This window comes from Mus caroli, unplaced genomic scaffold (genome assembly GCF_978045245.1).
Source record: "Mus caroli unplaced genomic scaffold, Mus_caroli_1 scaffold_12, whole genome shotgun sequence".
In the NCBI taxonomy this organism is placed as follows: domain Eukaryota; kingdom Metazoa; phylum Chordata; class Mammalia; order Rodentia; family Muridae; genus Mus; species Mus caroli.
This window is the reverse complement of record NW_028227267.1, coordinates 70826465-70852622: the sequence shown is the minus strand read 5'-3', so window position 1 is coordinate 70852622 and position 26158 is coordinate 70826465. Positions and strand designations below refer to the sequence as shown.

Genomic DNA, 26158 nt, shown 5'->3' with positions numbered 1-26158 from the left:
CACCTTCTGATGCTGGGGTTACAGGCATAAAGCCCTGTTTTGTTCCTACACTTAAAGGTGCAATGATGAGTCATGTGACTTTCTGGCCTGTTTAATGATGTTACATGTCCCTGTTTAACTATGGTTCCTGTGCTGGTGTGTGTGTGTGTTTGTGCATGTATAGTAATGCATATGTACACCTATATGTGTGTGTCTCTATATTTCTGGGTTGTATCAGGAGGACACAGAGAACCTTATGACTGGAAGCTGACTCATGACCGTTAAGCTGATGCAGGGGATTCTAGCGTTGTGAGATAGTTGAAGCCAGAAGCATAGGCTGTTGCTTTCCAACTATCCCCAACTTGAAGACTTGGGAAGTCTGGGACAATTCCTTCTGGCAAACACAACTCTGGTGTCAACTTTTTTTTTTTTAAGTGGACTTTATTTGCAATTAATCATTCATTCTTGAAATATTTTAGAATAGATTAAAACCAGTACATAAAATAAATCTTCACTGTATTTGTTACATTATGGCACAGAATAACTTAACACTTTTATAAATATGTTTCATCAGTGCACAAAATGGGAGAAGAACCCTTTTGCTAAAAGCAGCCCGGTAGCGGTTTGGACTACAGTAGCATTTTTCAAAACTGACCATGAGATGGCGCTGTGGTCCAATAGATTATGTAAGCTTTAACTGAGGTTTTCTTCAATATGGCGTTGAATCCCTTAAGTCTAGTAGACTCTATCAATCAACTTAAAGAAGAGTGAAGTTTGTTACTCTTAATAATATTGACTAGAAGTGAATCCTTTCATCATGGATCCATAAATCATTCAATGGTTATTTTTCCTCCCCTCCTGGGGAGAGGAGTGTATCTAAGAAGCCATAGATGTCTAGAAGTACCAGACTAAAGAGAGGCCTAAAGTTATCATTCAACTTCAGATTAATAAACCGAATATAGACGATTGTTTTCAACACCCTGATAGAATCGTGTTAAACTCTTTCCTTATATTAAAGCATCTTCCAGTTTATTTAAAGCGTATCTCTGTTACACAGGAACCTCCTTTGGCAGTCATGGAAGGTCATGGGAACATTAGAACATTAATTCACATTTAGATCAACATGATTCAAACATGCACGTGTGTATGTTTTCACCACTTGCTCTTCTTCATATAAATATATAAATGTTGAATAAAGTGCATGGAACATGTCTGTACATATATATATACAGGTACACGTTTTCTTATATACACTTTAAGAGATAGTTACAGAGAGGGAAACGCCACATACACACTGGTAATATATGTGTAGTCAGAAGACACCTTTCGGCGGGGTTTGTGTTCATTCTGATGAAGATTAAGTTCATGGAATAGAATCTGTAACCCTTTGCTTAATATGCATTGGCATGTGCAGAGTTTCAAACTAAGGCAAAACACATTAGAGCAGGCTTCTTAACACTTCTATTTTTATTAGTCAGTATGGTCTAAATCACTAAGGACTAACTTCTTTTAAGTACAGACTTGGGACTGGTGACATGTTATAAATTTTGGACCTGAAGCCATGACGACCATCATTCAAAGTGTCTGTAAGACATACTTAGGAAAACCTTAATTTCCAACGTACATGATGAAGTTTTCTACATGCTTTAGTTCCTAAACCTGTAACATTTCCCAAAGGCTTGCAACATAACACCTTTGTAGCCAATAAGGATGTTTCAGCCTTTTACTCTGTCTCAACAGTAATGTGCAATTCACCGGTGTGTCACAGTGTCATGGTGGATTCACTATAGCTGGCCTTTGTTAGTCTGTAGTAGCCATTTCTACTGAACGTTATGGTAGCTGATACTTGATTTTTGACTGGAAGCTAGTGTCTGTCAGAGCAAAATGAATGTAGTTTTAGAGGGAAGGAACAAAAATATTGCTTTTACCTTGTATTTATGAATTGGACCCAATTTGTGGTGTTTATTTTTATGCATTACAAGCAATCTTTGATTCAATTGATATTTTCCCATTTCCTTGTTTCCTTGGCAAACATATATAACCAATGAGAATTATTTAAAAAAATTCTCAAGAGTTGATACAAACTCTTTTCTGAATCAGGTAAGGAAAAAAATGAACTGGTTGATTCTGAAAATGAATCTATATACTTTTTTGATAACAACTAATTAAGTTGTCGTTTTTAATGCAAAAATCTTATATATCTTTCTTAAAATATCCTTATTAACTAAGAAACTGCTCCACTCATAAGGTACAGTCAACAGATCACTGTGGAACCAAGCTAACCCATTTTTATAAATAATATAAATACATTAATCTAAAAGTATCATTAATAAAACCCCATATTTATTTAGTTTGGAGACAGAGTCTCTCATGCACTCCACATTGGCCTCATACTAGATAAATAGCTGAGGGTGACTGAATTCCTGATCCTCTCGCCTGCACTTCCCAAGTGCAAGGATTACAGCCATGCACCGTGGTGCCTGGTTATGCAGTGTTGGGCATCCACGCTAGGATTTCCTGCATGTTAGGCAAGCACTCTTTTATCAACGGAGCTACGTTCCCAGCTCTTTGAAAACACCAGTTTTACCTGATAACTGTCAATATGAAAGTCACTTGAGTTTTACAGAAATAGCCTAAGAAGCTACTGCTAACAGCGAAAAACCTGAGTTTAATGTTCAGCTGTGACAGTCAACTCTTTGTACTAGTCACTGCTCAAAGGGCGCATGCGCAACACAGTCATTTCCCTAGTGAGTTACCAAATACCTCCGGGATGCTGTTTCTTTGAAGCGAGTTCTAGAACTGTACTTGGAAAAGTAGAATTACCCTTTGATAGTTTACATAGAAGAAAAATATACGAAACAAGACCATATTGCAAATTCAGGTAAAGCCCAAGAAGCAGAAGAGAAAGCAGCGAGTTATTGAATAACATTTAAGACCCTTCCACGTCTGAGAATTAATGACAAATGCAGCAAATGCCAGCGGTCTTGTGAACATTTCAAAATGGCATCTATGAAAAAAGCAAGAATGAAAAATATCGTCAAGTATTTCAATGAATTGTATTAGCAATACAAATGTCATAATACTGTCTATTTTTCTTTTCAAAATATATGTTGTGGTGAATTTGAAACACTTGTTTTTTTTAAGAGGCTATTCATTATTTTCAGTATTTCTAGCTATTTTTATATACAACAATATGTCACCAACTCACTCCCATGCTACCCATCAACAACATGGCAGCCTGGTTTCTATTTGACAATAGAAGTTATTTAGATGGATTTTATGCCTCCTTACAATTGTACAATAAAGGCCAATGATTTTAAAGATCTCATTGGCAATGTTAAAAGCATCACAACACTCCTAGTTCAAATGCTGTCCGGAATTATAGTTGGTCCACTGGAGTAGTCTAATTTGATCTGAGCCTCCTTATCCCGCCCCCACACACGTGGGTGTAAACTTGTTCACGCGCCCTGGGCAATAGTTCCAGCATCCGGTTCATCACACACAGCTAACCTTTTCATTCACGGTTTCAATATTGTCTGTACACATCTCTTCCGAGTGTTGGTTCCCTAGTATAACCATGGAGCAGTCATTAGCTGTCGGCTCAGCATCTTCCTGTGAGTTCTTTTTTTGTCCCACCTGGAGCTGACTAGACTTGTAGGCCAATGTTGGTATAGTGTTCACTAAAATTAACTGCAGCGGCTTCCTGTTCTCTTTGTACTGGCACTGAATGTACCGGGAGAAGGCGGACCTGTAAGTTTTATTGAACAACGTATATACCAGTGGGTTGACCGCTGAGGAGAGATAACCAATCCAGACAAACACATTGAGCAGGGCTCCAATGACATTTTCGTTGCAGGATTCTTTGCAGATGACGGCCATGATATTGGTGATGAAGAATGGGCACCACATGACAACAAACAGAAAGAACACGATGCCCAGCACCTTGCATGCTTTTTGCTCGTTGCTGATGGACTGCATCGTCCTGCGGCCTGCGTAGGAGCCTGGCTCTCTGTGGATGGACCGCTGGAAGAGCTTTTCCGACGACAGAGAACTCTGAGGGAGGAAGCTGAAGGAGGATAATTTGGCCCGAGTGCTGAGGTCACTCACACACAAGGTGGCTTCTTTCTGAAGTGACTTGATAGTCAGGAAGTAGGTGATCACCATGATGGTTAGGGGGATGAAAAATGCCACAAAAGAGCCTATGAGGACAAAGTTGTCATCAGCGAGCAGGCAGCTCCCTTCCTTAAAGACCTTCGAATCGTCCTGTAGCCCGAAGACTGGGATTGGCATGGATATACCTGAAAAAGGATGAAAAGTGAGACAGACCATCAAGGGACTGAGGATATGAAGGTAGACGCATCACCACTTAATCCTGGCTGGTCAAGAAAGTGATGCCAACTTACTTTAAGAGTATTACTTCAATGAAAATTGGGCTAATTCTTATTCTGTTTTTTTTTTTCGAATTATATTTTACTTATTAACTGGCGAAAACACACGCAGAGGCAAAATGAAACAAATAAAAATGACCGCTAACACCATCATCTAGAAATCAACAGACTAACTGCATGGACAGTTTAACATGTATCACACACATGACACATGCAGGAACATACGCACGCATGTACTCTCCCCCACCCCCATGTACTCACACACGCGCTCACACACGTATGTACTCATGCACACACTGGGCAAGAGGACGAGGTTCTACTTTATCTACTTTTTTTTTTTAACTTTCCACTTCATATTATACTATCAGCATTCACGACTTCTTCTGTAAACTTATAAGCCTAACATATTTGCTTCCTAACAAATTTGAAAAATATAAAAAGGTAACAGTGAGTAAAGGAAAATCACACTTATTCTCACCACCAAGGTGCCTAGGTTACTTTTGTTTGCACAGAACTTTCTGTGCAGTTTTAGGTCTCCCTATGGCATTTAGTATTTATTATAAAACTTGTGCTTGTTGAGACAGGGTCTGATACTAGCCTGGGATAACCTCAGACTCACATTGATCCTGCTTCAGCTTCTTGAATGACATGAGCCACTATGGCCAGTTTTAAAGTTGGACATATTCTAAACTACTTTTGAAAGACATTTTCCAATATTAATTTCAAGTAAGTCAAATAAATGAACTTGGGTTAGTTTTAAAAAGTTTTTATTTTGGAAAAACTCTTACATCTGCAAACCCCCAAAAAGGAACAAAGAAAAATGGTATCCCAAGGATGCCTCTTAGCTTTTTATAATTGTAAATTCAAGACAAATATTGTGTCTTCCAGGCCCTCACCTGGAACCCTCATTTTGAGGCAAACCTCAGATATCATATGATTAAACATGTACACATATTCTTTTTTTTTTTTCAAGACAGGGTTTCTCTGTGTAGCCCTGGCTGTCCTGGAACTCACTTTGTAGACCAGGCTGGCCTCGAACTCAGAAATCCGCCACATATTCTTATGTAGATTGAAAGTGAAACACTTTCAGAGAAACCAACAATCACAGACAGGCTTTCTCCTGAAGAGGAATTTAGTGTTCCCTTCACACCATAACATATAGAATTTGTGTTCAGACTTCCATTGGCCCATAAAAGTCATATATTTTCATAGCAGAACATCTATAAGGATGAACTGCCAAAAAACAAGGATCTGCAGAGTCTATGGTCTAATGTATGAGTTAGATGCAGATTGCTATAATACATGGTAATGTGAGCTTACAGCTGGCCAGTCGCTGCACATTCTGATTAGGGGCCTACATAATGGGCCTCCAGGTACACGGCTCAGACAGAGGCGTATAGCTGTGAAGAAATTTCACAGCTGGCTCTAATCATGATAATTTCTCTCCATGGTGATTTGATCCTACTTAGTGAAGTTTAGCTTGACCTCGATGTGAGGTTTTTGTTCCCTTTTTGGAGCTATGGGGTTTGATGGAATCTGGTTAGGCCAAAGCAGTCACGGTATACTTCTTCTGTTATTCTCTCTGCCACAGAGGCAGAATCCTGTAGCTGAGAAAGGAGAAGAAACAACTGTACAGCTTAGTTCAAGCTTGCTTCCTTCACTCTAAGAAGCTCTGAGAAAAGTTATTTCCTGTCCACATTGGCTTGTATTTCCAGTTTCCTGACAGAGCACCCTTGGTTGTACTTCCAGCCACTCTGTAGCCCAAGATGCTGCTGTTAGGCCTGCTCAGTGGCCACTGTTTGACCTTTGTCTTGCCACCCAATAGGAAAATAGTTTCCTTTGAAGATATGTATGTAATACACACAGTCCATTGGTGGTGGTGGCGGCAGCAGCAGCAGTAACAACAACAAGGAGAAGAAAAAAATAGCCAAACTCTCCATGGTTAGAACAGTGTTTGACTATCTGCAAACACAGGTATGGCTGTCCTAACACCCAGTTGGTAGAAGGGACAGCAGCTGGAGCTTAGTGTAATATTTGACAAGAATGTCTCTCTGCTCTCTGCCCTGTGTGTTTGTGTGTATGGGTGTGTGTATGAGAGAGAGAGAGAGAGAGAGAGAGAGAGAGAGAGAGAGAGAGAGAGAGAGAGAGAGAGAGAGAGAGAGAGAGAACACGAGTAAGGGAGCAAGGGCTTGGCCATAATAATTTAGGCTCATGTGGGAGCTAGAGGCTAACATAACATCTTCAATCACCTCGCCACCATGTTTTGAGACAGGGTCCCTCATGGAACAATTTCAGCTAGACTGATGGCCAGTGAGCCCCAGATCTGTCTGTCTCTGTTCTGTCCCTCCCTCATGCTGCCCTGCCCAAGTCTTTGAATGAGTGCTTAGGATTCAAACTTGGGTCCTCATGCTTGGCCTGGAATGTACTTTGCCCCAAGTTGTTTTCCACAGGCTTCAGGGATGATATTTGTTTCTTGTCTATGTAAGGTTATGCCAGTTCTTGATGTTTTGTTTTTTGGAAGATAAACATGAATGGCATTATTCCTGTGTGTATCTGCTACATTACTGGGAACACCTTCTGAGCTAATAGCTGTGGCCATAACGGAGGCATCCTAGGAGACCATTTGAGAACTCATCAAACTTCAGGGACTTCAGAAAATTAACCATAAAAGATAGCCTCTGGTTTCTAAGAAGAGCGTTTTCTTTTTCTGCCAATATTTGAACTCATATTTTTGAGAGATGGTTCTTATATTCATCTAGACTTATTATATAGACTTCCTGCTTACTTGATCAGGAGGGGTGCACTGAGCATCTACTTCAGATGGACTTAGATGTGAGTCATGGCTATGGGTCTGGGCTCCTGGGGTGATGTTCAGCTCCTTGATGGGATGAGGCTGGTGCCAACATGCCCTCATGGATGGCGTGAAGATAAAATGGATCAAATATGCAGATCACCAGAATGGTGCCTGACTCAAGTGAGATAGCATAACAAACGGCAAAGCAGGTGGGAATAATTTTTTTATGTGTGGGAATTATTCAGAAAAATAATTATCAACATTATTTTGTTCTCATCTATTTGTTTTGTTCAGTGTTCTATGTTAGCCTTTATATAATAGACCATAAGAAGCGAGATCATGTTTTGACGGTTCACTATTGGCTATGTAATGATGATGTAAGTATTAGCTTCTGCCAGGGTCATGGGAGGTCGCAATCAATTTTAATTTGGTACAGCTAGCCCTGTTGATTGCTTTTCTAATGTGATGGATTACAGCCATTACTATTAGTCATGATGCATACAAACAAAATATCAACTGTCCAAAGAGGTGTATGATTTTGTTATTAAACTCTTGGGTGTTCATTTTCTTGATGAATACAAAGGAAGTCCCTTCCTTGAAAGACTTTTTGCCCTGTTATTTATGACCTGGTAATGAGTGGCTATTTTCACTGGACCAGAATGTAAGACAGCCGAACATATCTAATGGTTCATTCATTTGGACTTTGTAACTGTCTCTTGGGTTGAGAAAACACACACACACACACACACACACACACAGTATACACTCCCTGTGGGATATTTTGATTTCAGCAGCTGTGACATGAGAGGGTAATGGAATCACTCACATGGACACAGATTCTTCCCCTAAAATGTCTGAGGGAAAGACTTGCCTGACAGGAGGATATCCTGGCAGGTCATAGGCAGGATTGTTTTGTGCTTGGAGAGGACACCTTGATTTGGCTGGGGGAGAATCAAACTCATGGGTCTTTAAATGGCTAAATAAAACTCTCCTGACTACTGCTGCATACCATTTGTTTTCAGTGTTTCTTCCCGAGTAAGTGTGACCAGCAAATATTTGTAAAAAGACTGGTGGGAAAGTTAAAGCAGCACTCTAGAAAGGGGAAGAAACTTTTGTCAAGAAACAAAGGCATCTCCGTGGGCTTTGTGTGTTTGATGAGGGGCTCCGAAGTATGCTCCTACCAAGAGAAATGAGAGCCCTGTCTGATAGCCAAGAGTTTGGCCACAGTCATCTCAAGGGCATTAATTTTCTGGCTGCTTTCTTTGATAATAGTGGCGTTTGGAGACCTGACATCTTCTCTACCCTGAGATTTCTGCACATTAAGCATTTTGCTTTATGAACAAAGAGACGGTGGTTTGAACTTCTTTACTCTGCATTTTGTTTAATAATTTTTTTGCCCCGAGGAGTAGGAAACAGATCAAAATGCACTAAAGGTGTGAGATCTTCTGTGCACATTTCTTATTCCTCTGCATTAAAATTCAGACAGCGAAGTGAACAGCGGGGAATCATGGACACTAAGAACACAAAGGTTTTGTTGGGCATTCTCCTTGAGCGCAGCTCTCTGCTTGCTTTGCCCATAAAGTCCCCCAATCTAGTTAGAATCTTTCCATGGGCTAAAGGATCTTAATTCTGGACTACCAGTTATGACAGACAGGCTCTCCTTGTAATCCTACAGTTTCATGATTTAGGATCTTAGAACTGATGGTACTTTCCTTTTGAATCAAGCAGTTTGAAGTACTAGGTAGCAAGGGTCTCATGGGAAATGAAGCACTGAGAGTCACTGAGTCTTTCAGTGGATAGAGAGTGGAGAAGACGGAAGGAAACGGGCATTTCAGGACTCCGAGGAAAGTTTTGAGTTATGGGTTTCAATTCCCCTCAGATTGTTACCTTTCCTTTGCATTTGAACCCTTGCCTTTAAAAAAAGTGTAAGAGGGAATTGGTAGTAGTTTGACAGAAAGCATCATATAAGTCAGTGCTCCAGGCTAATCTTCATGCTGCAGGGAATAAGAATTAAAGATACATGGGAAAACTGGAAGTGGGAATGGTGCTCACTCATCAACCTGCCAGCTCCAACATGTGGCAACACTTCAAGATATGTTACACACATGCACTCCCTCCACACTGAGATATTTTACAGATTGGATAAACATTACTCAGACTACCCTAAGGGCTGATAAGAATTTCACCATATGGAGATGAAAAGTGGCCCTAGCAAGTTTATGCAACTTACTTAGAATTGCACAGAAATTTAGGAACAAAATTAAGACATATCAGTTTCTTAATTTTTATGGCATATATTTAAAAAACTGTATGTTATTTTCATAGTAGTTATAAAATTATGGCTGTATCAGAGCTTATTGATGTTAGTTTTAGAAAGTCCCCCAAAGCTTTAACTGACATAGATACATATTTATACACAGTCTATGAGAAATCTAGAACTTCCATTAATTTATCTGAAAACTTTTACCAACCAACCTTGTTATTACCACAGAATTACACTAATACTGCATACTCATGCATGCACACACATTCATATGCCTACATATATGTACGTGCATACACACATATTACACATTCACACACACACACACACACACACATTTCTCTTCAATGATTCTCAGAAATTTGAATCGTCATTCTTAATCTCCAATTAAGTTTCCTCCAGTGAGACATTACATTTTTAAGGCTATAAATTAGAAAGACAACTTAAAACCTTCTCTTGCTCTCTGTCACATGTAACGGTTGCTCTCAACTCTGGTTGCTGATTTTAGTAACCCAGGAAGCTTTAAATAATTACATTGCCTGTGCCTCATTCCAAGAGCAATTTACGGACTTTAAGAAATATGAATGACCAGGCTCTTTCCTGATACTGAAACAATAACCATGTCAGTGGCCTCCGAGAGCTAAGCTGCAGCATGCAGCACAGAGGCTGCCTCATCACAGATTCTGGGTTCAGTGGCTCCTGGCTCTTCTGGCCCCACCCAAGAGAAGAGGCTGTGGTTAAGAACTGTAATGGGGTCCCACTGAATTGTGACTTGGAGATGCAGGTTGTCAGCTGTCACTTAACACCTGTCCGCACTTTCCCAGGGAAGCTTTATCTCCATTTGCCAATTTTGCCCTTTGAGAATATGAGTGTCTGAATCATATGATATAGTTGAAATCATTGAAAGTTATTATTAAGGAATTCATCTGTTATGTCTGTGAGGAGGACACAAGGGCCATCTCATGTGTGTGGCAATCAGTGAATTTTGTGGAGTTGGTTTTCTCCTCCCACTGTCAGTTCTGGGGACCGAACTTAGGTCTTAAGCTTATTCTGCAAGCACCACTGTCTGCTGAGCCATCTCAGTGTCCCTGAGACAAGTTAGTATAACCTTGCTTTGCTTTTGAAACCACAAATAATAAAGGAACTTTGGGTGATGGCTATGTAAATTAATCTGGTTTAATTATCCTATACCATATACATGTCTAAAAGCTCACTTTATATCACACACTCATATCCGTTATGATTTTCTAACAAAGCATTAATAATAAAACTCAAAATTTTATATACTTCACTTTCTTTTTAAATGATCATATAGTTATCAAGCATTACCAAGTATTCTTTTCTTAGCCGAGGATTTAGCAACATGCTTATAAGCAACAATTTATTTAGATAAAGGTCATGCCTGGTCACATTATTGAACCCTTCTTTTTAAAAATTATAGCTTCTCTGAATTCCTACTGGGACAGGTTTCTTGAGAAAGTTTTACATGTGATATTTCTAGTTTTGACACACCCCATCTATAAGGTATGTGTAGAAACAGCCTTGGTGTCTGGAAAGCTAGGGTGTGGCCGCTATGTGTTCATACAACCCATGTCTATGGGAAGTTAAATGGGTTAACACACTGGATTTACCATACTACATATATACACAGTGTGGCATATACCCTCAATGTTCCTCGTGCTCAGGCATTACTAACCATTCAGCTCACCTTAGGAGGTCTTTGCAATTCCGTCTTCATGTAACTATTCACATTCTTAAAATTTCACATAACTGTGTCATCTTTTCTCTCTGACTCTGGAGATATTCAGAACAACCTTGCACACAGCTTGCCCTTTCAACTGGTTGCACAGTGATTTGAGATGTTATGAAACTTTGCCTCCTCTCATAAGTATCTTCTCCTAATGACTTGGTTGATGTATGCAGTGTCCTGTTGTTAGTATGAGGTGTCTCTTTTTGCAATATCTAGAATACACAGGAGGGGTGGCTTTAACCCAAATTCAAATGGCAGTGAATAGAGGTGGGTCTGCATGGACCTTGGCTGCTGTGAAAGAGAAGCCACAGGGAGAGCTTAGGATGTTAGGCTGAGAGTAAGATGATAAATATACTCTGGCATGTTATTAAATGTCTAGAGCATCAAGGGGCACTGTAAATACTAACGGGATACAGAGACTCACAGCTCATTTCCCTACTGATCCAGTTCTGCCAATGCTTTATGAACTGCTGTTTGTGGTTCCAGGATTCCTGCTAAGCAGGGGCTTGGGCAAGGCAGCCAGTTGAGCATCTGGGGGTGGGCCGCCTATCTCATGGATCCATTTGCATAGAGAGAACATGTGTTATTTTGTGTGATTACCAAGTATGCCATTGGGCTGCAGATGGAGACCGTGATTCCAAGATGCCCCCTCCACTTTTTTCAAGGCATTTCTCAAGGCAGATCCTTTGTGAAAACATTCCAAATCATTCTCTCTCTAACAAGGATGCCGTCCTAACTCTGCACTCCTTGTTGACTCCCTAAACATTTACACGGTGTTTCCAACACCTTAGTGATTTCTTTTTTAAATTCTAGAAATATCATTACATTCGTGGGATGGCAATCTTATTAATAGCAGAGATACTTTATCTGAAACACTTCTAAGTTCTGACCTCAGGTAAAAGCCTGTGGGGCTGAGGATCAAGCACTATAAATGGGGGTGGGGTGGAGGGAGATGGGCTGGGAATTGGCATACATTTTATAGACACATCTTGGAATTATTGAATAATTTCATAGTGTTTTCCTTCATTGCTGCTGAGGAAATGCAGTAATGAGGTGTGAAGTGGCCATTTATATGAGATAGGAGAGCTACCCACAGGATGGGGCAGCACAGAACAGACTACTTGAACAGCCCAAACCACTGGGGGTTGTGGAGATGGGTATAGGCAGAACCATACAGAAAGCAGGAATTTCAGTTTTCTTCCTTACTGTTCTGATTCCTGGCCCATTATTTTGCTTAAAGCTGTTTCTAAGGTATATTTATTAGTAGGAAAACAGAGAATCATATAGTGGGGAAAGAGTTTTTAAAAAAGCAGACTATATTTAAAGACAGTATTTAAAACAGAAGTTTGTCTCCTGACTGCTCATCTTTAGCTGGGTGACCTTAGGCTGTGGGATTTTAATGATTCAACCTTCAAGGAAAGGGATATTAAGGAGAGAAATCTGCTCTCATCTTCACGGAGATCTTTGATGAGGAAATAGTGATACACTGGTTTAGAATTATTTTTGTAAACCTCCAAGATTTATTTAAATGGAAGCAATTACAATTCACTTCACGCTGGGTGAAATTCTGTAGGTAATACAAAGGGCATACGAGAAGCTTCAGGAAGCCCCGGATCTTATAGAGAAAATTAAATGTGCATACATGATTTATTAAGGAGGCAGTGCAGGAGGAAATGAGATCAAGAGGCAAAGCAGAAGACACGGAGAAGCACAGCTGAGTGATGGTGGAGTGGGGGTGGCCAGAGTGAGTTCATAGTTCTGGGAGAGAGTCTTGTGGGAAACAGCTGCTGAGTTGTCCCTGTGGCTGAATAACATCTGGATGGGATTCTGAACCAAGGCAGGATACAGGATGGGATCTCTGTGCATCCTGGCTGAGGAACACCTGGCCTTGTGCATCCCAGGAGGCAGGCACCTGGCTGTGTTTATCTTGGCAATCTCCAGTCACCGTGTCACTGCAACCTCAGAAACATGTGCACACATTTCCTTTGTTCTGTTTCTGTTTTCTTTTTTGTGTGTGGGAGCCAATGTTCACTAAATATGTCCCTGATGACCTACATAAGAGTCCCACGCTTATGTCTTGTTTCTTATAGACTCCGAGTGGGTCCTCCCTCTAGGTCAGCAACGAGTGGGTCCTCCCTCTAGGTCAGCAACCAGTTTTGGTCATTTATTCATCAATCAAGTGTTTAATTGAGTCCCCACTGAATGAGATTCTTAGGAGTTCAAGAGGAAGAGGGAGCTTTACCATGATCAGTTACTTTATAATCCAAGACCTTTCGCTGTCATCAGTCCCAAAGAAGATTGTGGGGGAGGGAGGGGAGAACAGACAGTGTCAGGGTTACTATCAGCATCACACTGCTAAAAAAAAAATGATGCACTCAGGGGAATCTGCGCTCACCTTGAACTTAGTCACTGCTGAATGGCATATAAAGTGCATTGGGAGTGGATTAGCCATCCTGGAATATTTGGTCTCAAGACTCGCTTAGATACTTAACATTGTTAAAGGGTCCAGCAAGCTTTTGTTTTGGAGAGTTTTAAGTATCTGTTGCTTCAGAAATTCAACAGAGCGCTTTAAAAGCAGTTTTTGTAATTGATTCATTTAATAATAAAATATTACACATTAGCACAATTAGTATATTTTACCCACCCCCCCATATTTCTCCTCCAAAACATGGAGTGGCACTGTTTTAGAAGTGAGATCTGTCTACTAGTTTCATAGAACATGGTAGGTTGGCAGGGTTCCATCTCTCGGTTTCAGTCTTTGTGTGTCACTAATCCTTGTATCTGGAAACTGCCCCTTTTCTCATAAGAGGATGAACCGGGAAGAAGGCAACCCCGGTCTTGAGGATTCCATTGACCCCTTGGACTCCCTGAGAGTGTCCTTGGATTCTTCAGACCCACACAGCACCCTTGAAGGCCTCTAGCATAAGAGAGGAAAAACAGCTTATCTTAGAAAAGTCCATTTTGGCTCCCCTGTTATTTGAAGTGAGCCTCTTCATGTCTCTGAGTTTCTTCTATAAAAATGAGGGTTGTTCAGTAATGTCCCTTGAAAGGATTGTCATCAGGAATAGAAAGGAGACTTGCTGTACCATGAGTGGCAGTTGAGGGACTGTCTAAGATCTGGCAAAGACAAGAGTGCTCCATTAGCTCCCTTAACGCTCAGAGTCCTTCATATGGCCTGAAGTCCCTGCTGTAGCCCAAATCTCCAGCTGGAAACCCCTGCTGTAGCCCAAACCTCCAGCTGCCCTTGTTTGGTTCCAACAGAAATGCTATCATTTTTATAACTTGGTTTGGAGATGTGTGCATGGCTTAACTCCTCTGCACATGGGCTTCTATTAACATCAAACCATTAACCACCCAAGCCAGGGCCCTTCAGAGCAAGACTGTATTCTTGCAAGGCAACAGAAGTGCTGAACATATTGTTCTCTGGGGTGGGAGCAATGGAGTCAGCCTTCAACACTAAATAATGGGTGCAAAAAAATGGATATGACTAAGATAACACACGATGAGTCAGATTCGCAGAGCAAGGATAAGAGATGTCCACAGTGGCCTTTCTCTGTGGGCCTTATGTCAAGCGGATTCCTTGGTTGGCATTATTGTTCATGGGAATCAGCATGAGCAACCCTCTGTCTATGAAGCTTTCAATGAAAGGTCTGCATTGACATCGTTGCTAGTCAAAGTGTTTGGATTTAAGAAATGGAAACAGATTCTGGCTGGTGCAGCCGAAACCGAGCTTAATAAAGGGATACTGAGCACATCAAGGATGTGGGAGAGGGCTTAGCTCCAGGCTAAAATCTCGGAAGTAAAATTATACTGTAGATGCAACCTGTAGGTGAAGAACACTTCCTGCTCATGGAAGTGCCACTTCCGTACTTGGGTCTCAGGAACTCAGTCCTTGGCGATAGGGGGTCTTAGATGTGTGAAGCAGTACCTGGCACCAAGTGTGAGCCTTCCAACCCCAGGCAACTGCTTCACCTCATTTGTTCACTTCACTCCTTCCCAAGTCAAATTTTGATCAGTGTGGTCGCTTCTACTGGTTCCAAGTGGCTCTCAGGAAAAGTTGGCAGAGTTCTGGAAGGCTTTGGAGTTCTCATGTTCTTCTAAATGTTGACACCAGGCTGAGAAGAGCCACAGCTCTGGAGTGCAGGGGCTGGCACCCTCTGCCAACATGAAGTATGATATGTAGCTGCTTAAATGGCTTATTTCAGAAGTGATGATGCTAAAATTTCTGTTGTTCACCCCCACCATTTCCCCACATTTGTTGGGTTTTACTGTTTTTCTGTGACGTTTGCAATTAGAATAGGATCAAGTATTTAACAGTTAAAAAAATTAGGGCTAGCAAGATAGCTAAGTTGGTCAATTACCTACTATACAAGCACAAGGGCCTGAGGTAAGATCCCCAGAGCCCACACAGGAAAACAGGCACTAGACACTCTCACACATGTTGCAGTTGTATAGCTCGATCTTCTTGTGGGACTCCCAAAAGTGGGAGCAGGGACTGTCTCTGACTCAGTTGCCTGCCTTTGGGACTGTTTCCCCCTACTGGGTTGTCTTGTCTAGCCTTAGAAGAGGAGGTGCCTACTCTTACTGCAAGTTGATATGGTTTGGCTAGTGGATATCCATTGAGGTTGGACCTTCTGAAGAGAAAAGGAGGAGGAGTGGATGGTGTGGGGTGTAGAGGTGAGGAGAGACTGGAAGGAGAGGAGGGAGGGGAAACTGATGGTGGGATGTAAACAAAACAAAATAAAAGACTAGGCATAGTGGCACAAACTACAATCCCAGAACTGAAAGGTGGGGCAGAGATGAAAAGATCCCTGGAATTGGGCAGACCTAGATGAATCTCTGAGCTCCAGGCTCAATGACAGGCTCTGGCAGGGGGTGTCATGGTGGATGGCTTTGTGGCTAAGAACATTTTCTGGATGAAGACCTCAGTTTAAATTCCCAGTTCATAACTATAAAAGTTGGTCATGAATGCCTGGCATAATGTTGAGGATGGAGACACAATCACTGGGGCCTTCTGGCCAGAAGCCTAGCTTCAGGCTCAGTGAGAGAGACCTTGTGTCAAAGGAGTAAGGCAGGGAATGATAAAGGAAGATGCCCAAGGTCCTTCTCTCTCTTCCCTACATTCACATGGCATACATTCCTGGGCACGGACACACACACAGACACAGACACACACACACACACATAGACCAGCCCATCTGGAAACATAGACCCCTTCAATAACAACCATGAACTCAGATGCCTCCAGAGCCAGTGTTTATAATTCTGAAGCCTACCTGAGCTGTGTGGTTGGTGGAGGATGGTTGGGAGACCGGTGCCTGGTAAATGATAATATCTGTGCAATCAGATTCAATTAATAGGAGAACCGAGACACACTGTACAAGCAAAACAAAATGTGTCTGAGGGCTAGATACACGTTTCCATTTGGTTATTAGCTTGGCAGGCTTAGAGCTTTAGAGAATTTCTCTTGAGTTCTTTTAAATTCACACTCTTCATGGGCTTCTCACCTTGGCCTTGCTCTCGGGGTCATTGTCCCTGTACTGATAAACTGACACCATTTCTACTGCAAGGCTCAAGGTGGCTTTTTATTTGGTTCCTAAATCCTGAGATCAGCTGGACTTGCTCTCAGCTTCATTCCAGATTCATGCCCTTGGCTCAGAAAACACCACTTTTACACAGATAGGTAAATTCTCAATTTGACAGGGCCATCTCAGGACCCAGGAAAGTCCCTAACTAGCAACTTCATCTTCTAACCCCAGCCACACTGCCGTATTCCCCTTCTGTCTTAGCTGTGCTTGCCCTCCTACCATTCTGGAAGCTTCTCTAGGATTTCATCTTTCAACACCTGTCTAATTAGCTCAGACCCTTGCATATTAAATCCAGCTCAGGAGAGCTCAGGATGAAGAACTCCGAGTTTTGCCTTTTCTCAAGTTGTATTTGCCATTCGCTGAGGAACAGGAGAACTGCTACCCAGCCACGAGTTTACCACCTCTGTCTTCCACTCTGACACCTTAGCTCTGGGATTGGGAGGAAGATTTATTTACTTATTTTTTATACCAGAGAGACTTTCCTGGGCTCTCTGATACCTACTTGCGCATGCTCTAGCTTCTCCAGACTAAGGATGGCCATTAGGCTTGCAGAGAGAAGCACCGGCTTCAAGTTACAAAGCACCTTTGATAGAGTTTATCTGGTTGTTACCAAGAAGACCAAGTAGAGCTTTCTTGTAAAGAGCTCAATAGCACTTAAAGGTCATCGAATGAAATGGCTTTCCTTTATATTCAATGCTTTGTGCAAACATACACTCAAAGGTAACAGGCAGGGAGAAATGATTCACAAGGTGTCCAGCTCTGCATAGGTCATCACAGATGGTCTACCGAATGAGGAGACGACAGGGTAGGAGGTATTCTTCCTATTTTATGAAGAAAACACAGGTGCCAATATAGCTTATGGCTTTCTATTACTCTTATAGCTAACCTACGGATGAACTAGAAATGCAAGCTAGATCTGCTCTATTTCATTTTCCCATAATTCTGATGCTTATGGACCTTGGCCTGGTGGATGCTAGTCTTGTCTGGTTTAACTAGGCTGTTGTGTTTATAGGGCCATTGGAAGGAGTTTTCATAGATCCCTTGACAACTTGAGGTTTATTAGCATTTTCATGACTCTTGTTTTATAGCCAATACTTCTGGGTTCTGAGGATTAAGTGCATTCCCTTGTGGGAGCATTGAGATGCACATAGAAATTATTCAAGATTTTACATTACTTAAACATGGGCCAAGGAACAGAAAGAAGAGTTAGAAAACAGAAACAAATCAAACCTCTAACCCCAGGGCAGGGCACTGCCACAATCAGGAAGATGCACGGACCTAGCTGCCTGCTTAGCCTCTCGGTTTTGCATCTCCTACCTTTGGGTACTCAGAGCAGTGCTATGGACTGTGTGCCATCGCCTGGTCCCCTTAGGCCAGGAAACGCCACTGACAGCATCCTAAGAAAGCCAGGAACTCAGACACATTCTACCCTGCGGGGTACTTAATGACCAAGGCTGCCTTTCTATTCCCATTGCTTGGCCTGCACTGCAAGCCTTTTGGACTCATGTTTGATCTTCCCCACTGTTCTTACTGCTTCAAGTCCTGTCTATGTACCCTTGGGCCTCCATGGCATGCTCCAGTCTTCCTCCTTCACTGTTGGCTTCTCTGTCCTTCAGCCCCATACATTGCTTACTTCATTATGGTTGTGAGACTTACTGGGCCCACTGCCAGGATACTTTCTTCATTGATAACTCACATAGCTGTGTCCTTAGGATTGCCTATCCTCACAAATATCCTGTCGTTAGAGGTTCTCTCTTGACTAGTTAGCCTGAACTGGCTCAGATCACCCCCTGAGCTTGGTTTCTGGTTGGCCTCCTCTTAAGCATTCACCATACACTGAGGCCACTCTATTGGTCTCTTTGTTTATCTGGTGGGTGTCATGAACGTGCGCTCCAGTGGAACAAAGAGTCTTTCAAGGTCATGCCCAGCACACAGTGCTTAAATAATGTTTCTGAGATAACCGACCAAGAAAATGAGGCAAAGCAGTTATGACTAAGTCGTAGACTTTCTCATCTTAGCAACAGACCTAAGAGATTGCCCAAATTTAGGACTTTTGAGGGTTAATAATTTCGGCAGCTTGGGCTTCGTAGAAGATGCAGATAAAGATATTAATTTGAGAATCCTCTATCTAATCTCTCTATTAGCAACTCCTCTAAATTGTGTTGTCTGTAATGTTTCAGCTGATAAAATTCTCTTAATGCTTCTGACCTAACACTATACTGGGAGAACTTGGCATGGGGTGGTCACAACAACCACATACCCACTTTAAAGCAGAATGGGGATAACTTAGGGACAAAAGACTGGATAATGGGGGTGACAATGAGCAAAATAATGAGATATATACACATGTGTGTGAGTGTGTACAAAAATGTCATAAGAAAACAGCATTTTATATGACCAAAAATTAAAAATCAGATTAGCAGCAAATATTATATAAAACTAGACTGACCCTAAGTGCTTTTTGCAAATTAGCTCGCTCATTCCTCATAGCAACCCTGGGCAGTAGCATAATCTCTATTTGCTGATGAGAGAATGGAGAGACAGAGGGGCTAATCAGCTTGCTCAAGGTCACACAGTGAGTGGCTGAACTAGAATTTTGACCTATACTCAATCTGGCTCTGTAGTCTTTGTTCTTTAACACAGTGTGGCCCCAGCACAACAAGTTTAGACATGAGTTGTGCAGGTTCAGGGGCCAAGTTCTCTCCCTTTAAAGAGTTGAGGTGGTCTGGCCTCTCTCTTGGATCCTGAATCCTCAGGTTATAGGGGCCTAGAAGTTATGTCATGCCCTGTGCAATGTTTTTTGAGCACACACCTCTTTCGTGTACTTGTGCCACAGGGGAGATCACCTTAGATTTAGAGCCATGAAGATGCAGTTGAGGTGAAAGCAGGGTCATAGCTTCCCAGAGGAAACATAAAAATGAATGCAGCATGGGGTAGCCTCTGGACCTTAGTGTGAAGGGATAATTGCCTTTTACTATAGACCTTTAATGCACAATTTGCAGGCCAACATTGTTTAAATTACCATCTCTTCCACTATTTCTTTTCTTTTTTTTTTTTTTAGATTTATTTATTTATTATATGTAAGTACACTGTAGCTGTCTTCAGACACTCCAGAAGAGGGCGCCAGATCTCGTTACAGATGGTTGTGAGCCACCATGTGGTTGCTGGGATTTGAACTCTGGACCTTCGGAAGAGCAGTCGGGTGCTCTTACCCACTGAGCCATCTCACCAGCCCTCTTCCACTATTTCTTATAACGTTTAAGTTACGCCATTGAATTCCCGAGAAGTGGTGCCCTAGCCCTGTACTGTCATGGATTCTCCCCCAACGTAAGCTGTGGAGGATGTTGGGGGGCGGGGGGGGGGCAGAGATGAATGCAGACGTTTACAGTTGTGTGTCCAAGTTCAGAAGAGGTGGGCTCTGCCAGTACTCTCATACATAAGACATGTTGGATCCCTGGGCCTAGATGAACAGTGAATGTGTTGGATATGTGTGGTCTGTGTGCACACATGTTCATCCCTGTTGGTAAAAACAGGCTCCCTGCTTCCCTGTTCTGCTTTTGCTGGACAGTGCTTTCTTGAGAACAGGAAAGTTCCTTATAATTAGGAAACATCGTAAGGAACAGAAGTCACAGTCAGAAGTAAATGAGTCAGATCTTTTATGAGGAGATGCAGAGGAATGGCGATAAGCTACTGGGGAAACATGGCGCCCTGACATCCCGGAAGGAGTTCATTTGCTGGGTAGCTCTTCCAGGTTAATGCCAAAGGACCTATTAGAGTCTGTCAGGTAGGAAGGGCTCTGCAATGTGGGAAATCTATAGGATGGAAACAGAAACTTCTAGAAAGTTGCTATAGTTTTCCATTTCATAGGGGTAGGTTTAGAATAATGAGATCATCCTTATAGCTATATTGTGGGTACATGTGGTGTGTGTGTGTGTGTATGTGTGTGTGCATGTGAGGTGTGTTGTGTTTATATGTGGTGCATGTGTGTGTATGTGGTGATTTCATGTGTTTGTATGTGTAGTAGGTTGTGTGTGTGTGTGATCAAATCAATATTCCTGCCTCCTGCTTCCACTTCTAAAGACCTCTATGATTACATTGGGCCCACCTGGGTGGTCCAAGGTGTACAGCCTGTTTTTAATATCAGCTGATCCGTGATATGAGCTCTCCATATCCGTATGAGAGAGAGAGAGAGAGAGAGAGAGAGAGAGAGAGAGAGAGAGAGAGAGAGAGAGAGAGAGAGAGAGTGCGTGTGGTATGTTGTATGTGTAGATCCTGCTGATCAAGTTGCCAACATCTCTATAATGTGCAAGCTAACTTTTAGATTTTGTGAGGATAACAGGAAGTTGTTTAGTTTTTTGCAGCCCATTAAACATTTGTACCTGATTTATTTTGTGGTAGGCAGAATAATGGTGTTCTAGAGGTACCCTCACTAGGCTCCCGGAATGTATGGCTATGTTCTAGGTCACGTTCCACAGTAAAGAGGAGTTAAGGTGACAGTCAGGAGTAAAGCATACGGATCAGTTGATATTAAAAACAGGCTGTACACCTTGGACCACCCAGGTGGGCCCAATGTAATCATAGAGGTCTTTAGAAGTGGAAGCAGGAGGCAGGAATATTGATTTGATCAAAGCAACTGAGGGAGATGAAGGCCCACCTGGTCCTGCCTGGCTTTGCAGATGGAGCGGATATATAGGCCTAGCTTGTGTCTCTCTTGTGTTTTGAAGGAGGAAAACTGGCTTCCAGGGAGATCATACTAAAAGGTATCATGTGCTGATATCCTGCCTGGATACCTTTATGAACATCTGCATGGGCTATCACTCTTCCTCAAAATCCTCTGTCTTCATGCTTAGAAACAGAAGAGAAGGTTCAGAGACCAGCTAATGGCTCTTAGTCCTCTTTGCAGTATTATTGGTTATTGGATGCACATTGGGACCAATGTGCAACTTAAAAAACAAACAAACAAACAAACAAACAAACAAACAAACATCTGGCTGCATCCATATGGAGTCTGACTTTGCATTTTAGGTAAGTTTGAGGGCATGGGCACAGGCTTGTCCCATGGAGCCCCCTAGGTGATTCCAATGTACTTTGCACAAGCTCTCCATTCCTCCTAGGCTTGAGAAGATGCTGGGCCACCACTCCTCTCTTTGTTTTGGGCAAAAGGTGGGTGGTCCTTGGCCAGGCAGTGTGGACCCTATACTAGGGCACTGTCTACCATGTGGCTTTCTCAGTATTCCTCTGCTCTGGGCTGCCTATGGTTCCTACAGATGAATTAATGATCTGGTGTGTAGATATTTAGTTTTTCAGTTGAGTCTATTGTCTTCCCCTTATTGGGAGGAATAGTCTGTAGTCCCAGCTAGTGTACCTTCAGAACAGGATAAGGTTATTTATTTGTTTATTTACTTATGTGTATAAGTGTTTGTCAGCACATCCCTGTACCACCTGTGTGCCTAATACCCGTGGAGGCCAGAACAGGGCATTGTACCCTCCTGGAAATGAAGTTACAGATGGTTCTGAGTCACCATTTAGGTTTTGGGTGTTGAACCCAGGTCCTCCAGAAGAGAAGCAGTGCCCTTAGCTGCTAAGCCATCTCTCCAGGCTTCTCTCTTGTGATCCCCAGAGAAGGGGAAATGAGCCTGACTCAGGCAGGTGGTTGTGGACATTAGCACCTCTTAACCCCATTGTGAGCTTATAAAGACCTCTGTTCCCTGAGCCATGCCTCCTGCTCCTCCCCTCTAAGATGTTTTTGTAGACATGGTCAGAAATGACTTTATTAGCCCATCCAGACAGTTCATTTGTAGGTTGGACCAGTTTGGGACTGTCATAGGGAAGCCATCTAAGAGGGGTCGGAGAGTGATACTGAAGAAAATACTACCATTCCAGAACTAGTTCTTTCTAGATTAAAAATTGCCCCAGGCTTTTATGATCCACAGGACTACTGACTTGAGTCAAGAAAGACTCCTGGGCACAGGGACGTGGAGCTCTTGGTGATCAACTTGACATACTTGGGAAGAGGGAGCCTCTGTTGAGTAATTGCCTCTATCAAATTGGTCTGTGGGAATTTTCTTGATTGATTTGGAAGGATCTCAGACTTCCAAATGGGGAGTGCTAGCCACAGGCAGGTAGTTCTTGGTTGTATAGGTAGAAACAAGAGGTAGAAAGGCTGAATGCGCCTGTGGTTGCACTCCTCATAGGCCTGTGTTCCAGCCCCTACCTTGACTTCCCTCAGTGATGGACTGCAACCTGTAAGCCAAAAGAACCTTTTTCCATAAGTTGCTTTTGGCCAAGGTGTTTCATTACAGGATCCAAAGCAAACTAGAACAGGAGTAATATAATTAACGTTCTTTTTTTTTTCCCCCACATTCAAGGCATCAACAATTTGTGGCCAGATCATCAATCTTGAGAGCTCTCTTCCGGGCTGGGGTTGGCATGCTTTCTATAACCTGTTCCAAGTCCAGGAGCAAGTGTGATCTTAATTGGAAGTAGACTATTTGCTGATGACCAAGATAAAGTCATGTCATGAGGGTGGCCCCAATCTAGTCTTACTAATGACCTCATAAAAAGAGGGGTGTTTTGGGCCCAGGAAGACCTGCACATGGGGATAATGCTTTATGAAAGTGAAGACAGAGATTAGGTGACTCTCTAAAAGCCAAGAGACATCAGGAATCACTAACATAGCCCCAGAATCTAAGACAAGGGCATAGAAAGGACCCCAGAGGGAAGTGTCCTGGCTGCTACTTTGATCCTAGTCTCCTGATGTCCAAAGGGAGATAAGAACCATGCTGCACCAAACCCAGGAAGTTGATACACCCCTGCACTATCATTCAGAAGGGATACTGTAGGTTGGTCAAACTCAGGGACACCTACACAAATACAGACTAAAATACAGACAGTCTGATAACCATTATGATGTTCCAAAACAGAAATTTCACAGGACTTAACCTAGTATGTCTTTTAGCAAAGAGATCTTTGTAGACATCTCTTTGGAACCATATATGGTCATGTCGCTTTCAGTTTGCAGCTCCTCAGGGAGTGAGAAAATGGGGAAGGAATACCCAAATAGAGACATTTTTCTTTGCTTTTTATTTTTTTTTAATGCTTTTAGAATGCCCTTCATTCCATGTAGCCAATAAACATGTAAACATAGGTAGAATCCCCACATTCTTCTCCCTAACGAAGGTGGCAGGCAGGCAGGTGGGAATCTATGAGAATTTTCAGTGCGGAAAAATGTATCATCCAAAATACGACAATTTGCAATCTCAGTATTAATACATTTAAATATCTGTTAAAATGTTTCTATTCATTGGACATGCCTAATAGTTAAACATCTAAGTTATTTAGCATAACACATTTATATATATATATGTAAGTAGGCTCTCCAAAAATAAGAAGTACCAAAGGTCTGAAATGGCACTGGATGCTAGGACCTATGCTGCCTTCTGATCCCACCTGACCTTCTTATAAGGGACCTGCTTCCTAGCATCCAGTAGGGGGAAGCAATGATGTGATGTGAGTTGAGGACAAAGTGGGTAGATGAAAGTAGTCCCTTCCTGTGCTTTGTCTTAGAAAACTGAGGCATTTCACAGAGGGCTGAGAACAAGACTCAAGACATTCTTGGGCCCCTGCCAGTACTGTCTCATCCCTTGTGAGAGTACACAGTTGAAATTTTTCTCTGTAGAAACTCATTAAAATAAAAGCAAGGCATCAGTCCCTCATAGATTTATAATCAAACTAATATATCATTTTGAAAAGACAAAGTCAAGGCTTAGGCACAGAATTCTATCTTTCCGATGGAACGTCAATAAATCTAATTACTTCCATAATTTCCTAACAAAGGCAGGTGGGAAGGGACATTATTTAAGAAATATTAGTGGAAATGCCATAAGCTTCAGAAATTCAAGAGGTAGAAAACACAGCAGGATTTCAAATAGCAAGAGAGCTTTAAAAATGTATGTGAGGCTCAGTTGCTCCCAAGGGGTTCAGGTCTTTTAAATGGACATGGACCCTGTAGTGGTTTGAACGAAAATGGTCCACATAGGATGCTTCAGTGATTCTTAGAAGGGTGACCAAAACACTCACAGAAGGAAATATGGAGACAAAATGTGGAGCATAGACTGAAGGAAAAGCCATCTAGAGACTGCCCAACCTCGGGATCCATCCCATATACAGCCATCAAACCTGGACACTATTGTGGATGCTGGGAAGTGCTTGCTGATGGAAGCCTGATACGGTTGTCTCCTGAGAGGCTCTGCCAGAGTCTGACAAACACAGAGGTGGATGCTCTCAGCCAACCACTGGACCGAGCATGGGGGTTCCCAATGGAGGAGTTGGAGAAGGGACTGAAGGAACTGAGGGGGTTTGCAGACCCATGGAGGGAGCAACAGTGTTAATAGGCCAGATCCACCGAAGCTCCTGGGGACTGAACTACCAACAAAAGAATACACATGGAGCTACCCATGACACTGGCCACATATGTGGCAGAGGATGGCCTTGTTGGACATCAGTGGGAGGACACCTTGGCCCTGAGGGTGTTCAATGCCCCAGTGTAGGGGAATGCCAGGACAGGGAAACAAGAATGGGTGGGTGAGTGGAGGAGCATCATCACAGAGGCAGGGGAAGAGAGGGAGGGGGCAAGGGATAGAGGATTTCCAAAGTGGAGACATTTGAAATGTAAATAAAGAAAATATCTAATTAAAAAAAAAAAAGAAAAGAAAATGGCCCAAATAGACTCATAGAGAGTGACACTATTAGGAGGTGTGGCCTTGTTGGAGCAAGTGTGTGGCTGGGTTGGGCTTTGAAGTTTCAAGTGCACAATCCATCCAGGCCCAGTCTCTTTCTCTTTCTGCTGGCTGCAGATCCAGATGTAGATCTCTCAGCTCCTCTCTAGCATCATGCCTGCCTGCATGGTGCCATGATGATAATGGACTGAACCTCAGAACTGTAAGCCAGTCACAATGAAGTGTTTTTCTTTACAAGAGTTGCTGTTGTCATGGTATCTCTTTACAGCAACAAAACCCTAAGACAGATGCTGAACACACATTCAAGTCTGTGGCAGTGAATTCCTTAAGCCTCATGAGGCTTCTTGAACAGTCCTAGGCTGGATAGGTCACTGAGGCCATCGAGCATGCTGGCTATGTATGATTATTAGATTCCTTATAACTTACATTGAGAGACATACTGTTATTCAATTCATAACGGATTCATGGAAGGGTATATTTTACTGAAAGTGTGTCATACATGAGGTTCAATCCTGAGAAATATACCCTTTGTCCAAAACAGCAACGGTCCCTATCACTAAACAGCTTACAGGTCAGTAGGTAGCATTTGTATCACTATGATAAGTACTAGCAAGAAGACAGCACAAGGTATGAGGCACACTGGCATCTTAGAGCCAAC

General features: G+C 42.3%; 1 protein-coding gene across 1 annotated transcript in view; it reads right to left on the bottom strand.

Annotated features, from left to right (window-relative positions):
- Positions 1-430: 430 nt before the first annotated feature.
- Positions 431-26158, bottom strand: part of Htr2a (5-hydroxytryptamine receptor 2A) — a 68554-nt gene continuing 42826 nt past the window's right edge. The window contains exon 3 of the mRNA XM_021182341.3: positions 431-4277. Coding sequence (XP_021038000.1) covers positions 3475-4277 — 803 coding nt within the window. The 3' untranslated portion in view covers positions 431-3474. The remainder of the gene's footprint in view (positions 4278-26158) is intronic.